General features: G+C 37.8%; 1 protein-coding gene and 1 long non-coding RNA gene across 2 annotated transcripts in view; both read right to left on the bottom strand.

Annotated features, from left to right (window-relative positions):
• The window catches only part of LOC306695053 (E3 ubiquitin-protein ligase rnf213-alpha-like), a 45442-nt gene extending 34518 nt beyond the window's left edge, over positions 1 to 10924 (bottom strand). The window contains exons 1-16 of the mRNA XM_079158167.1: positions 10757 to 10924; positions 9924 to 10063; positions 9600 to 9749; positions 9150 to 9355; positions 7884 to 8155; positions 7473 to 7729; positions 5265 to 5471; positions 4666 to 4855; positions 3898 to 3953; positions 3623 to 3782; positions 3029 to 3160; positions 2778 to 2876; positions 2539 to 2661; positions 2192 to 2381; positions 1759 to 1932; positions 301 to 453 (exon numbers count right to left, since the gene is read on the bottom strand). Coding sequence (XP_079014293.1) covers positions 301 to 453; positions 1759 to 1932; positions 2192 to 2381; positions 2539 to 2661; positions 2778 to 2876; positions 3029 to 3160; positions 3623 to 3782; positions 3898 to 3953; positions 4666 to 4855; positions 5265 to 5471; positions 7473 to 7729; positions 7884 to 8155; positions 9150 to 9355; positions 9600 to 9749; positions 9924 to 10063; positions 10757 to 10846 — 2599 coding nt within the window. The 5' untranslated portion in view covers positions 10847 to 10924. The remainder of the gene's footprint in view (positions 1 to 300; positions 454 to 1758; positions 1933 to 2191; positions 2382 to 2538; positions 2662 to 2777; positions 2877 to 3028; positions 3161 to 3622; positions 3783 to 3897; positions 3954 to 4665; positions 4856 to 5264; positions 5472 to 7472; positions 7730 to 7883; positions 8156 to 9149; positions 9356 to 9599; positions 9750 to 9923; positions 10064 to 10756) is intronic.
• A 1788-nt stretch (positions 10925 to 12712) lies between these two features.
• On the bottom strand, positions 12713 to 16022 carry LOC306695054. Its single transcript, XR_013767063.1, has 4 exons — positions 16004 to 16022; positions 14501 to 14607; positions 13936 to 14051; positions 12713 to 12780 (listed from the first exon to the last, which is right to left on the bottom strand). It is a non-coding gene; the product is annotated as an uncharacterized lncRNA (long non-coding RNA).

The raw sequence follows: 16022 nt of genomic DNA, 5'->3' as shown, positions 1-16022 counted from the left end.
AAAGGATATAGCTGACAAATAATTAACTGCTAACAATTGTCTGTATTAATGAAACGAGAAAGAAACTAAACAATTTACTTCTGGAAAGTAAACACACCTTGTGTTTCAATACAAAGTTCACTATGGACAACCAGAAAACTTCTCACTCCCACTCCTATTGTGGGTGCTGGTTCCACAGCATATAGCTGGCACATTTTAATTTGACACACTAGACCAGGCGACTTTCTACACAGAATATACTACCTGTCACTATCAACAGCTTAGCCTCATCCCTCATCTCAGTATGCCAGCCCTGCCTACCTTTGACATGTTGTTGAAGATCCTCGCAGATTTGTAGAAGACCCATGACCAGCTCCTTCTCACTATGGACAGCTTCTGCTTCCTCTCTTCTTCGTCTCAGAAATTCTCTCATGTTTTTGTCATCTTTACAACGACCATCATCACAGAGGGCATCTAGAGGAACATAAACATATAGATGAACACAAACACAAAAGTAGACACTCAACTGTGAAGCTCAACAAACACCCACTGGAATTGTAAAGTGTCCCCATAATGGTGCATACAAACACATATATAGGGAATATGAAGTAGGTGTTAGAAACTGCATGCTGTTCGCCCTCCTTCCCACAGGAGGCCCCAAGTGGTGATTCACTACACCACTTATGGTAGGACCTCCCACAGTATAAATAGAGGCCTAGCTGAGGCCTTCTTCCTCTTTATCCTGAAATGAGTGTATGTTCTGTTTCCATGTGTCTTTTGGAATGGTTCTCCAATGTAAGGAGATGCACTTATGACTTCTGGTGACTAGTAGTTCTCTTGAATACCTATGTTGAATACACTTATTGTAAGTCGCTTTGGATAAAAGCGTCTGCTAAATGACTGTAATGTAATGTAATATAATACTGTCACCCCAAAAAAAACATAAAAACTGTAATATAAATTTTAGGTCATAATGCTCACCCATAACATGACAGGGATGCTATATAATGTTATACGTTTTGCCTTGTTGTCATTTTACAACACATGGTTTCACATTGAAATGTGAGTTGTAGACCAAATATGCTACACAAGAAAAAACAAAACAAAAACTATTATCTATCATGCAGCCTGAGTAGAGAAGGTGCTCTGTAGTGTGGTGGTGCTGCAGCGGACTGCAGCACCAGATGGCAGCCGGGTAAACAAGCTGTTGCTGGGTTGGGTATTGTCTTTTAGTAAACCCACAGCAGCAACAGCCTGTTCACCCTGTTTATTTGTGTGTTTTTTTACTGCTTTAATAAAGCTAAGATAAATCTGAGGATTTGTGAGATCAGGGATGGAGAAGGAAAGAGAAAAAAAAGTTGTGCTGCACTTAGTTGCATTCATTTTTCAGACTTTTCTTCAATCTCACTGTTTTTTTGGTCAAACAGGTTGGAAACCACTACTTGAAAATTTTAGTTAAAATCTACTAAAAAACCAACATCATCATAACAAACACCATTGGGTATCTAGTCATGCACATAGTTTTGTTGAAACAGATTTTAATATATATTCTCCACTGAGCATTATAAGATACCACTAAGAGTAGGTGGGAAAATGTGCTTTGTTGTAATTTGGTTAAAGCAGCATTATTTTATAATGTCCACACAGCACGGTTTATACATACACAATCTAGAAAAAGAGGATGTAGAAGAAGAAGTTAAAAAAGGGGAAGAAAGAGAAGTCAGAGGAAGAGAAGTTGAGGAGAAAGAGCAGCAGAGATAAAAAGGTATTCCAACTCACCGATCTTCAGCAAGTCAACAAATTCACGTTCTTTCTGGAGGATTTGGTTTAAAGTTTTCATCTGGATCTCTCCACTGAAGAACTTCTCTGACACAGATTTGAATGCCGAACTGGCCAAAGCCATCCTGATTTGCACTTTATCTGACAATTTGTCAATCAGTCTTCCTCCTGCACCTGGAAAACAAGTGTGCAAACATAAACTACAAAACATTTTACTGTGGATTATATAAACAAAAAACATTTGACAATTAAACAATAATTAAATATACTGATATGAAATTAGCCAAAAATAACCCAATGACAGCCAGCCTTCCCTTTCTTTCTTAAGGCATTACTTTCACACACACTTTTTAAAAGAGTAATCTTTAGACATTAATAAAGCCCAGATTCCCAGTCATTCTCATAACATTATCAGGAACAATTAAGCATTTACCTGTCATTTGGAAAAAAGTTTTGGCCATGGGCCAATTTAAGAGGTACTCAAATATCAAGTCCTCTCCTTCAATGTAATCTCCACTCGCATCAGTGGGCCATGTGTTCAGCACAACAACAGATATCAGCTTCCCAAACTTTGTGATGTCATGTTTCTCAAATAGAGCTGAAGCAGCTCTGCCAGATTTATCCTAAACAGAAAAAAGTTGCTTCATATGAGTACAATTGTTTATGAATAAAAACTACGAAGAATTTCATAAGCAATGACATTTACATTATTTTATATTACAAAGCATTTATTAACTGCTTATTCAATACTTGAATAACACAAATCAACACAGATCAAACCTGACAAATAGCTGCAATCGCCTCCACTGCACATTTCTCCATTGTGTTGCATAACAATGGACTTGTCCTGCTCAGTTCTTCCATCTTGTTAGAGTATATTCCAATTTGATCCTCTGGAAGTTCCTAGCACACAAGCACGCATCTTCAGTTTAGTTTCTCAAATGCACATGTAAAAACATGTAAATACCAGAAATCAAGATCTGTAAAGCATGTAAACACAAACATAAATCCAGGCTTACTTGTTTTAATTTTCCTTCAAAATCCTGCAGGAAGCAGGTTCTCCATTGTGAGGTGTGTTCCTGATGACTGAAGGATACTGAGACTAACTTGTCCCATACCTAGAAAGCAGAGCATGTATTTTGATAGACCAGCTAAGCTGAAATACTATAGACAACTTCAATTGGCTATCGCATTGGAATAAATTTACAATTTGAATGTAAACCCATAATAGAGAACAACACATACATTACTGCCATTCGTTTCTGCTTACCTTGATTTCATGGAGTACAGAAAACTGCCTACGATCCCATTCATTAAGCAGTTTGTTGCTGAAGGTATTTCTCCGCCATTTTCTCATTGTTTCCAATGTTTCCATGATTGACTCTTGACTTCTGTCTCTTGACTGTAATAGCAGTTATTAAGTTACTTTAGATATCTCTATTTTTCTAAATTACTTTTACATTGAAAACCTCTTCTTTCAGTAAAAAAATATAATTTAAAATAGTCCACTTTTTATCCAGAATAGCACTGCTTGCATAAAAAATGAAGACTTAGCTTTTCTGTATTTTTAGCTTTGCTGTGTACATTGCTTTTAATGAGAAACATCACAAATAACACAACAACTGAAACAAGTGTAGATACATATTCCAAAACTTGGCAAATGTTTGGTAGAGGAAAAACAACAATGAACTCATCAACCATATTTAGTCATCTACATTGAGTTGATTTGTTTCCCTCTGTACGTACAAGTTAGACAAAATAAGAAAAAATAAAGTGGTTGTGGTAATCTGCTCGAGGCATTTCAATTCTAGACTATGTCTTGGTATGGAGATATAAAAGTGTTGCCTGTCCACCTAAGTCTTACCTGGGAATCAGTGTGATTGCATGCATTGGCAATCAGACAGACCAAATCAAGGAAGTAAATAGGAACATCAGAGAGGCTTGGATCTATTGTGTGACGGCAAATAGAACCAAGAAGCCTTACTGCGGATTTCAGGCACCACTCTTTATATTTGTCATGAAAGCTATGGGAAAAAAACATTTGATTATTGTTGTGTTTTCATTACGTTTGCTAGCAATATACTGAAATTACTGTAGAGATACTGTATATGATATTGATAGGTTCGGATTTCATTTTACCTTTCAATGCGATGGCTTTCTCTGTTGATGAGATAACGTGCCAATTCTTCCAAAGCCTATAAACCGAATAACAGTTCATACGTAGTTTGAAATAGTTATGAAGTCATTCAAGTAATTGGTTTAAATCTCCAATAACAGATTGGGCCCCTTGGAGGCAGCAGAAACAAGTTGTGAACATAGGCTGTAGCTAAGGGTTGTGAACATAACACTAGCATATTATCACCTTGTAAGGTGATGTGGTGAACTTGTCAGCAAATATTTTCTTATGTACTCATCCAGCAGTTATGAGCAACTTCATCATTTATTTGGAGTTGTATCTCTGGCTACTTGATGAATATAGGTCCAGTATTCACTTTCATTTAGATCTGTTGTTGGAGTCTACCAACTCAAGTCTCTTTAGCTTCTAAATGATCATCTGTGTTCACCTGCTAGTCGCTAACTGTGTGTATCTGCTGTTTGGTGATGAGCAGGTCTTGTACAGTGGGTTCTTAGAGATTTTTGACTGTAAAAAGCTGCCTGCTCCGGCCGAGAACAACACTATGTGAGCGGTGAGAGTGAACCAAACAGTACAATTGCATGTCGGACAGCTATACAATGAGCTGAAACTAATTTTAAGTTCCATAAAGGGGAGGGGAGCTGCATACTCAGGTGATAATACTCTTTAGGTTCATCACTAAGTGACCACTTTCACATTGTCATGTTGTTTTCACACTCATTTGATATATTATGATAACAATATTATATTTTAGCTGCTTTAAGGATACACACCTTGTAGTTGGAGTGAGTTATTCCAGATTTGATACTGAGCCGCATGTAATGAAGAATGTCTAAAAGCTCCACTTTCACGGTGGATAGGAAGCTTGATAGATAATCGACAGGCACCAGAGACATCCAAGAGGGCACAAGAAGACGATCAATGTCCGTCAGGTACGCATGTTCTTTCATGATCCAGACACTCCTAAGTTAAAGTCAGAGTTATTAATTATGGTGACGAGGAGGTGAGGTAAAAAAATAAATTAAAATTCAAGGTATCCCAGGAGTGAGGTGGAAACCAACAAACAATGCAGTTAACTCAATTTCAACACAATGTCATAAAAAATATAACTATTATCAGACTATTGCACATTCCTGAACAGGAGCAGTGACATTCTGGGGTCTCAACAAAGTAATGCACAAGGATAAAACATTAACCTCTGGTTTGGAAAATCGGTGAATTAAAAGTAAAATACGGTAACACCCTTTTACTGTTATTTCGTTCCACTGATATGCTTAATTGTTTTTGAGGAGCTTTTGTTTGAAGACTTGTCAAATGGTCTTCAAAAAGTTGTGTGCATGTGCTCAAGTCTTTGCTGGAGAAAAACACTTACTTTGCATAATTGTCGCTGTTGAAATGTGTTCCTTTGCTCCCCATCAAGCCTGAGCAGGAGTCAAACTGTGGATTTGAGGCAGGTGGAACTGGTTCAAATGGCTTGCTGTCTCCTCTCAGTAGGTGAATCAGAGGAATGACCAAGAACCACTTCTCAATTTTCTGTTGCCTGGCCTTGTTGCAAAGTATCTCAACAGCATCTGCAACACTTTACCAGTGGAGAAGTCAGTGTTTAGTATCGTTATATTAACAGTGGGGAAAGAAGTCATATTTGGAAAGCAGACTATAATTAAAAAAATTCAAATGAAAGAAAAATAATAATAATAAAAATTATATACATAATATAATATTATTTGTCTCTGTACTATGTTAGATATGGACAACTGTTTTAAGATCTGCATTTTAGACATGGGCACTGGAAGTAGGGGGCCACATCCACAAAAACATTCTAATTTTAATCTGTGCATCTGCACAGCTCCTCCGGCTTTGTCTCATGTAACTATGACCTAAACTGAAGCTTTTAATCAAATCTCTTTTTCTGACACTACGTGTGTAAACGCGAGGTTGATGCCCAGTAAAAAGGCACTGAATAGTATTTTTATCCACAATTTGCAACCAGCAGGTAAAAGCTTTTTAATACCCACACCCATCCGACCCGTTATGAGAGCCAATCCACAAAGGCTTTGTGTTCGGCTGCACTGTTATGAAAAAGAATGGAGTCCACAGTTTGAGGATTTAACCTATTTTGACACATTTTAAATTGTTTTCTAAAAGTTGAACATCTACACTGAAGAGCCAAAACAATAGCAAAACATCTTCTCTTCTTCCTATACTTTTGATTTAATGACTGCTGTTGGAAAGCAGTGAAACGATACATTACTGCCATCACCTATTAAAGAGTGTTGCAGGATAGATAGACCAGGCAGCAACCTCCTGTTCTGAAAAGGGAAGCCAATGCTGAAGTGTCTTAAACTTGCTTTCTCTCTACTGGCCATCAGGAGGCTCCTCTGGTTGCAAAAAGAAGTCTGACTCTATGGATGTATATGAGAAAATGACCCTACTTCTCACTTGATATATTACCAGAGTACACATGGTAAACATGAGTTTAGTGTCTCATTTGCTAGTTTCAAGTCTTCTTCAATACAGCACGATGTCCATTTAGTAAATTATGAACCCATTTAGAGTAAAATAGACGATATAAGAGGGTATACTTTAGGGCTGGGCAACCTTGTGATAGGTACGTCGCTACCGCTACCTAAGCCGTATAGACGTCACTACATCACTCCTCTGCAGTCCAAATATGGTCACTTCGGCTTACTGGTTGTAAAAAACTAAGATGGCGTTTGGGTTTGTGGACTGCGGAAGAGTCTGTGGGATAGACTCTTTCAACTCTTTTCAAAGTCCAATGACATACTTTACATGGTTCTCAGGGTGCAAGAATGGTAAACGTAAAGGAGTTACAGCTCGCATTTGGTTATATTGACAAAACAATGCTTCTTTGATGGGAGATGGCAAAATAATTATTGAAAAACCCCTGCATGAAATGTATGGCTTCTGTAAGTTCACACAGAAGGCCATCCAATGACTCGGCACATTGGATGTGTTCACACAAACGTTTTGTGAAACGTTCCATCATCTCCATTCACACTACAATACAAGACACATGTTTAAATGTGTCCACTGTGGAGACCAATAAGCTCCATTTATGGGGGACAAAACACGAGTGTCGACTGATAGGAGAAAGAAGAAAAGAATGTGTGTATAAAAATGTGGGTTAGTGTGAACATTGTCACTTTTTATGGTGAATTATAGTGACTAGTTAATTTTTTTTTCTTCTATTCCTGTCATTTTAGTTATTTTCTGTTCAGTCTTGTTTGTGACAAACTGCTCTTTATAAATAAATGAATCAATAAACTTGAAGCTGTTAAATCTTTGATCTTGTATGAGACCAACTGGCAGGGTCCTCAGACTGATACTATTTCCAGGCCAATTAATACAGCCCTATTAAGTATTACATTGTCTTCTCTTTAAACTTAAATTTGAGGGTGTTTTGGTAGCATTTACTTTCTATTATTTTTTTTTCCTGTTTGCTTTTGTATTTTGTATTTTGGTTATTATTTATTCTATAACCTTTACTATTATTGTGATAATGATGTATTAGTCACAATTGTTTTTTGTTTCATGCTAATTTAAATCAAATATCAGTTACCTCTTTTTATCTGACAAAGGGCTTGCAAAGTCTTTCCAGAGATCAAGGAAATGGTGTTGTGGCTTCTTAGGCAGGCGAAGAAGATCACATAGACTGGATAGTTGATTTGTCATGTCGTCTTTCAGATACTTGTTGTAAATCAGCAAACTGACAACTCCTGCACGCAAAGGTGGTAAAATGGATTTCGCTGTTCCTTTCTGCTGTCTGGTTTTGTGAATGATGTTTTCCTCCAAAAAACGTTTAAGCAGGTTTTTCACCTAAACAAGATAAAGGAAGAATGTATCAATCAACCAACGTCTTATACTTACTTACACTGATGTTAATTCTTGCTGAAAACAATTCTATGAATTCACTTTGTCTCAGTTTTTAAGGGACCCAGTGCTATTCAAAAATAAAACCCTTGAGCTTTACCTGTTCATGATTGTATGGTAATCCCCAAGGCCTTTCTGTGCCATGATGAAGTACAGGATTGCTGTACGTATAAAAGAACTGTTGTAGCAGTAAAAAGAAGTTGTCCAAATTTGGTCTATTCCAAGTTGTAGGAAGGTCAAAGATGATACTCAGCATCACCCTGCCAGCTTGGTCTCTCCTTTTCAAAACAATGTCTTCGATTGAAGAAATCCAAGACCCGAATTTCTTCTTCAGCTCGCGATGGATCACATCATCATACTGGTGCCACTCCCCTTGAAAGTCCAAGAGAGCAACATGATAAATTAGGGAAATTTAAATGTTACTTTGTATGTTTCTTTTTGGATGATTCCCCTTAATTGAGCTTCTTGGACAATTTACAACCAACACACATTTGAACTGTTATAGTCCTCTTCCCAGAGAAGTGAGTGCATTTCTACACATGCCAAACCATGTGTAGAAATGGAGCACTGCATTTGTTCAGGCAGTTCATGTGATAAACTTTTGGCATTGTTGATTATACTAACATCTAATGTTAATGTGCACATGTTTGTAAAAGAGGGGATTATTTCTCCCTGCAGAATACTAATTGCTGCTTACATTCTCTGAGAGCTCCCTCAATGAATAGAGCCTTTTTATTCAAATCAAACTGTATGACAATGAATGGTCAATTCCTTGACATAGCTGTCTCTAACTAAAACAAATTTTGAGCGTTTCCCTTTGCATTCAACAGCGGCGCAACATAACATAAAATTCTACCCATCTTTACTTGTGTTATGAATACAATATGATGTTATTTTGTTATCGCCAACTGCCTCGGACGTCTGACCTCAGATGCGGACCTTTGAGTACTCAGAAAAAGATTTTACATACAATAAATCATAGCAGACAAACTACTCTACAGCTGATTGGATACAGAGACACAGACAAATATAGGCTACTCTATACCCCAACAGCCCATCTGACAATCAATATCCTTCTTTCTAGCATTGCCCACACATGTGTCTTTACTGTTCGGAGGCAAGCAGTGGTCCTAGATCTTAGCATCCACCCACCTGGCTGACCTACAATACACTGGTCAGTTTTCTGTGATGGACAATCTGAAACTATTTCTAAATGACCTAAAGTGTATCTTTTGAGGTTTTCCTGTACTGCAATTTCTTGCTAATAATCTGTAAAAATGTATGCTAATACCAATATGTCTATAACAAGCTAAAAATGTCCAATATGTAGCCGGCTGATTTATCAAAAGAAATTAATCTAGATTACCTTCATGTGTTAAAAGGTCCTCTTTGATTTTCAGGCACCTGTTGACTAATTGATTTCCATCTTTCTGGTAGATCGTCTCATACATGGCCTTGTTGTCATTTTCAATGTGCTTGACAATGACGTATTTGTAGGGTATGCTCTCATGGATTAAGTTCCTGTGAATCATAACTCGCCCTTCAACAAGATAACTCTTGTCCCCTAGAGGCCTGTGAAACACAGCAATTATAATTAGTGATGGGACAGAAAAAGATGTGACAAATCCATAATTCCAAAGCAAACAATCAGACGGATAATAGCCACTATGCTGCTAGTTGGTGAAGAAAGCTAAAACTAACTACAAATACATTACAAGAAACAATCACAATCTGATTTTATTGTTTCCTTGGTTTTTAGTGCAAAACAGCTGTTCTGGTATGATTGTGAAGAACATGTTTTTAAAAGAAGTCGTACTTAGAGAAAGACATTTTCAGGCCAGGTCCACCCCAATGTCCAAATATTCTTTCAGACATTAAGAAAACCTCATCCTTTGCTGGGTCCAAATGAAAATCTTTGGAAGTGACAGCATGGAAGTACACAGCCATATATTCGCTGATTGGAAAACTAGAAAAGAAAAATCAAGTAGATAAAAGTAAACTTCTTGTATTCTTTATTAAATCAATAATACAATACAAAAAATGTTGTAACAGATAGCAGCTAAGATGCTTCGCTGAGAACATTACATACTTCATATATACAGTAGATTAGAAAGAAAAATCTAAAATGTCTTAAACTTACGTTTGTTGTGCTTGAACTTCAGAGATATTCTGAATGAGAGGGCTGGAAGTGGAGACATCTACATCTGTGTTGCCTGGCTGCTGTTTCTGTATCTCTGCCAGGCGTGTGTTTGTTTTCTCTTTTGATTTGGTGTCAACAGCCTGTGAGAAAAATAAAATATTGAAGAGTAAACAACTCCCTGATCAGCTGATTCTACCAATACCATATATATTGTACAATATAAAACATAAAGTTTCTGAAGTCCTATGGTAATCTGATTGCCAGATAATCTGATTGCCAAGAATCTACTGTATAATATATACTTATCATACCTGTCAATTCATACATTTTACATGTGAAAGTTAAATCTTATTTTCTTTCCAAATAAATAAAGACCTTGGACATAGAAATATTATGCACTTCAATTCTGGAAATGATCGGTAAATTTGTTTTAACACATATCTATGATTATTTCCAAAACATCATGGTTTTAATGTCAGGCTAATAAAAATCATTGCACAACTGTCAATACTAAATTCTAAAATGTTATCACACCCATTATTATCATTTACTACTTGTGTAAAAATGTAAGAAAAGGAGAAACAAGTCTTGTGTAGTAAGCCAAAGATTCAGGGTATGAGTCAGTTTGAGGGTTATAGCTCTGTGTTTGACTGATGGGTTAAAAGTGTTTTGTGCAGTTTCCTTCGTTACTGAACATGGATCAGCAGAATACTCCGGTTTTTATCTGTATTTGGGTCATCTGTGTAACAACATGTCTCATCTCTGGCTGCTTGGTCTTCTTTCCTGTCAGTTAGTTTAGTGAATGTATGCTGCTCTCTGTTGGTGTGATTTACCTTTTCATCTGACCTCCCAGAGAGATTTTGTGTCTCAGAAAAGATGTTCTTCTCTTTATCTTGTTCAGAGACAGACTGCTTTGCCACCATATCAGAGTCTTGAGGTGTTTGCTCAGAGGATTCAGGTGCAGTGGAGCCGGTTTCTTTAGGTGATGTTAGAGATGAGACAGAGTTTAACAACGGCTCAGAATGAATGTCACTTGGTTTGTCAGCAGGTATTTGCACTGCATCAAGTCTGTCCTCCGTACTACTGTCTGGTGAGGCCTCTGTTTGTTGCTCTGCCAGCTTATCACTGGCAGGTGTAGAGGAGGGTGGTGTCGTGTAGTCAGACAGGTTTGTTTCAGGTGCCCCCTCACTGCATGGTTGAGAGTTACTTTCAGGAGCTGTAGCAGAAGGCCTCCCTTCCTCCTCACAAGTCTCTGAAACTTGTGTCTTGGTGGTGACTGATTGGCCAACTGAGAGTGTCTGGTTGGGGGATGAGGCTCTTTTTTCTAGTGCAGCTGGACTGGCAGTGTTGTCTGATGGGTCCTGTGGTGTAGCGCCATCTCTGGCTGCCTCTTGGTCATCATTAGCCGGCTGCCCCTGAGAAGAGTCAAAATAGTTAGCTTAGCATCCTGGTATTGCCCACTTTAATTATGCCATATGGCACTGAGCTATGAACACATGCATTTCCACTGCAGCTTCACAGCCAGGGTTCACCAGCTGTAGCGGAGCCACACCGGGGCCTCCATAAAGCCAAAGGGGCATCTTGTGTGTAACTGACTGACTGTAGCTGTGTTGGTGACTATAGAGAAAACACCGGTATTAAAAGCCTCTTTGTTCATCTCTCAGTAAAGTTTACTTTCATTCTTGTTCGTACTTTCAGGTGATGACCTAATTACTTTTTACTTTTTAATGCCAACAAAACATACCTGCAGCTGCTGCTGCTTCACATTAAAAGCCTACCAACAGGGAACTAGGTGAAGGCTTTATTACGAAAGAGCTATTGGAAATGCAATGTATTTGTCACAGAGTTACACAACTGAACGCTTTACTGGAGCTGTGTTTTTTGCATTTGGGCAGCTGAAATGTTGCAAGGAAGTGAGTCACAGTGAGCTAGTAATATAAAAAAGGTGCATGCGACAGGCTCTTACTGCGGTCATCAAGGTAAACAAGGTATTTTCTGACTCTGCAGAGGCTCACAAAGGTTTATATTCAGTGGCCACTTTATTAGATACAGCTGTACAACTTAATGCAACCCAACACCACAGCTCAATTCTACCTTGACAAAACGTATGATGATCAGTTTTTGTTTCATTCAACTATAAGTTTATGACTGAGATTGACGCTGCTGCTGGTGTTGTTGTAGTAGATTGCATTATATTGAAAGGCATTTGTTATAAGCCAAAGATTCAGAGTATAAGTCAGATTGAGGATTAAAAGTCTGTGTTTGACTGATAACTGTGTTAAAAGTGTTTTGGGCAGTTTCCTTCGTTACTGAACATGGATCAGCAGAATACTCTGTTTTTTTCAGTATTTGGGTCTTCTGTCTAACAACATGTCTCATTTCTGGCTGCTTGGTCTTCTTCCCTGTCAGTTAGTTTAGTGAATGTATGCTGCTCTGTGTTGGTGTGATTTACCTTTTCATCTGGCCTCCCAGAGAGATGTGTCTCATGAAAGATGTTCTTCTCTTTATCTTGTTCAGAGACAGACTGCTTTGCCACAATATCACAGTCTTGAGGTGTTTGCTCAGAGGATTCAGATGTAGAGGAGGGTGGTGTCGTGTAGACAGACAGGTTTGTTCCAGGTGGCCCCTCACTGCATGGTTGAGAGTTACTTTCAGGAGCTGTAGCAGAAGGCCTCCCTTCCTCCTTACAAGTCTCTGAAACTTGTGACTTGGTGGTGACTGATTGGCCAACTGAGAGTGTCTGGTTGGGGGATGAGGCTCTTTTTTCCAGTGCAGCTGGACTGGCAGTGTTGTCTGATGGGTCCTGTGGTGTAGCGCCATCTCTGGCTGCCTCTTGGTCATCACTAGCCGGCTGCCCCTGAGAAGAGTCAAAATAGTTAGCTTAGCATCCTGGTATTAACCACTTTAATTGTGTCATTCGGCGCTAAGCTTTGAACACATGCATTTCCACTGCAGCTTCACAGCAAGGGTTCACCAGCTGTAGCGGAGCCACACCGGGGCCTCCATAAAGCCAAAGGGGCATCTTGTGTGTAACTGACTGACTGTAGCTGTGTTGGTGACTATAGAGAAAACACCGGTATTAAAAGCCTCTTTGTTCATCTCTCAGTAAAGTTTACTTTCATTCTTGCTTGTACTTTCAGGTGATGGCCTAATTACTTTTTGCTGCTTTACATTAAAAGCCTACCAACAGGGAACCAGGTGAAGGCTTTATTACGAAGGAGCTATTGGAAATGCAATGTATTTGTCACAGAGTTACACAGCTGAACGCTTTACTGGAGCTGTCGTTTTTGCATTTGGATTTTGCACCTTGACAAAACGTATGATATTCAGTCTTAGTTCAATTCAAATATAAGTTTGTTTATGACTGAGATTGTTGCTGCTGGTGGTGTTGTTATACTAGATTGCATTATATTGGAAGGCATTTTCCATCGGATTGTAAACACATTGCTGCCAAACCAAAAATCAGTTTCGGTTGTTAAGAGCTTGATTACAGCTCTTGATAATGTTGGTGTAAACTAGCAGACAGGTTTCAGCTTAAACAAGAGGGAGTTACCGTTGCGGTAACACTTTATAATAACTACACACTATGAAGCATTAGTTAAGTCTGAGTAAACACTTAATTCATAATTTATAAAGCATTGTTCCTACATTAATAATTCATTAGTATGCAGTTCATAACAACAGTTATAAATGTTTTATTCCTGATTAATAAACTTGTCTATTATGTGTTTAATTATTGTGTTTTCATACTTTATAAATGATGGATTCCCCATTTGTAAATTAAGTATTATATATTTTACAAACCAATTATTAAGGAGCTGTAGATTATTAATAAGATCATTTATAAAGTGTTAGTAAATGATTAATAACTTATTTAGATGTACATTAGTCATGCATTTATATATATAATGATTTAGATATGCACTAATGGTTAGGGACTATGTTAATATATGCTTTATAAACGATCATGAAAATTATACCAATACAATAACTGTGTTCTTGGCCTTTTCACCTTTATCTGGGCAGGGTTTTCTTGTTCTTTAACATCTTTTTGAATCTGGTCTTGGTCTTCCTTTTGGTTCTTCTCCTCAGCAGTGTCTGAGGGTTGATGTGCTGACGAGGCCACATCTGGGTAACAATCAATGTCAGGTGAAATATTAGTTAGATATAGCTAACCAAAGTTAATATGTAACTTTTAGTGTTTTATGGTAACAGTAAACAGTCTAAGTACAGCACAAAAACATAGTGTTTTACTATGAAAAACCCAATACTTTGTTGCAGTAGACTATTGAGTGTAGCGACCCATTATTTATTTTTCGTTCTGGTTCAGTCAACCTGCAGCATAGTTTTGTGGTTTCACATGAGAACATTTTTTTATTAACCATAAGAAAACAAATTGTGTGACATCAATATAAGAAGTGATTTAACAATGATACAGTTTAACGGTTATCTAATAAAAATCATTAGATGGAAATGTTAATGCCTCCAAAATTATGCAATTAACAATCCTGCATGAATATCTATTTCACAAAGTAGCTGCAAGTACTAAGAAAAACATTGTAAGCTGGGAAACTTACCTTGGGTCCTGTTTTGAGTCAAGACGAATAATTTGAAGCCACAGTGAGGACAGAATTTATATGAACTTTCCACTTGATTTCCACATTCAGGGCAAAACATGGTTTACCTGTTCAGAAAGACAAAAGAATTGGGGAAAACATTTTGATTTAGTTGTTGAACATTAGAAGCAGAATTCATACTTCTTTCAGAAAAGTCTAAACCCACTGATTTCAATTATTTCCCAAAATAGAAGTACATTTGAGAATGTATGGAGACCAATGTAACAGGCTGCTTAACGGTATGTTAATATAATAAAATATAAAATTCCATATATAAAACTACTATAGGATTTAGGTCTTTCTGTGTGTAGTGTCCTTAACACATTTTCTCTCACTTCCTTCTTCTGCTCTGTCTGTCTTTTGTCATTCAACTAGAACACAGATGATCTGAGAAAGCACCTTCAAATTCAATAGGAAGCAAATAGGGGTGCAACGGATCACAAACCTCAAGATCACGGTTTTTGAGTCACGGTTCAGATAATTTTTCGGATGAGCAAAGAAAAGGGGAGGAGACAAATATAACTTTGCTTTCTATTTATTAATTAAAGTACTTCAAGAACACTTAAAGCAAATTACTTTTTACATGAAAACCACAATATTTAAGATATTTATTTTCATAAAGATGAAAATATATCTACATTGTGTGGGGAAAGGGTAGCACCAGATGTGTCTGTGTGACTCTCACAGAGGAGGCGTGTCTGTAGCACCGGACTTGTGAATCTACACTCCACCGTGATGAGGGAGCGGTCACACTATTTTCCCTTTCATAGAGGAGCGATCTTCTCACCGAAGTGGGTGCGTGAGGGGATTTCGTATCGTGGCTCAAGCACTTTAACCAGATTTCGAAATCCTTTGTTTTCCACAACGGAGTGTCCCCCGTCGCTGACAGACTCAGATGCTGGCGCGTCATATGTGTGGACATGTCCGATGTATTGCCGTAGTCTTATGTCTTTCTCTTTAAACAACGCCTACACATTGTCCACCGCCCTTATCCCGTCATTATAAGTTACAGGGAAGCCAAAATGCTCCCAAACTTGCGACTTAAATGACGTCGGGGGATCGCTCCGTTCACGTGAACACACTACTGCTTTATATCTGTTCACTGCAACTTTGCATTGATATTCGGGGACTTATTACTTGAAAAGGAACAGCAGCAGTAACACTTTATTACACACTATGCTGATTCAACTGTAATAAAAAAAATCCGAACCGGATCGATCCGTGATCCGTTACACCACTAGAAGCAAACTGTCGAGCCTAATTATATAATAAATGAATAAAGAAAACTTATTATAGCACAGTAAGTAATACAAAGCAAAATGATTACAAAAAAAGCTGTCAGTATAACTAACCTCAGAGTTATTAGTTATTATTACAGACACAGTACTTACACAATATTCTAGTCATCATAATTTAATAGATTATTGTTAGGTCAGTTTGGATGAACTTGTTCAGATAACCTACCTTGTTGCTCTTCTTCCTT

The sequence above is a fragment of the Pholis gunnellus genome, assembly GCF_910591455.1.
Source record: "Pholis gunnellus genome assembly, chromosome: 4".
In the NCBI taxonomy this organism is placed as follows: Eukaryota; Metazoa; Chordata; class Actinopteri; order Perciformes; family Pholidae; genus Pholis; species Pholis gunnellus.
This window is presented reverse-complemented; position numbering and strand designations above follow the sequence as displayed.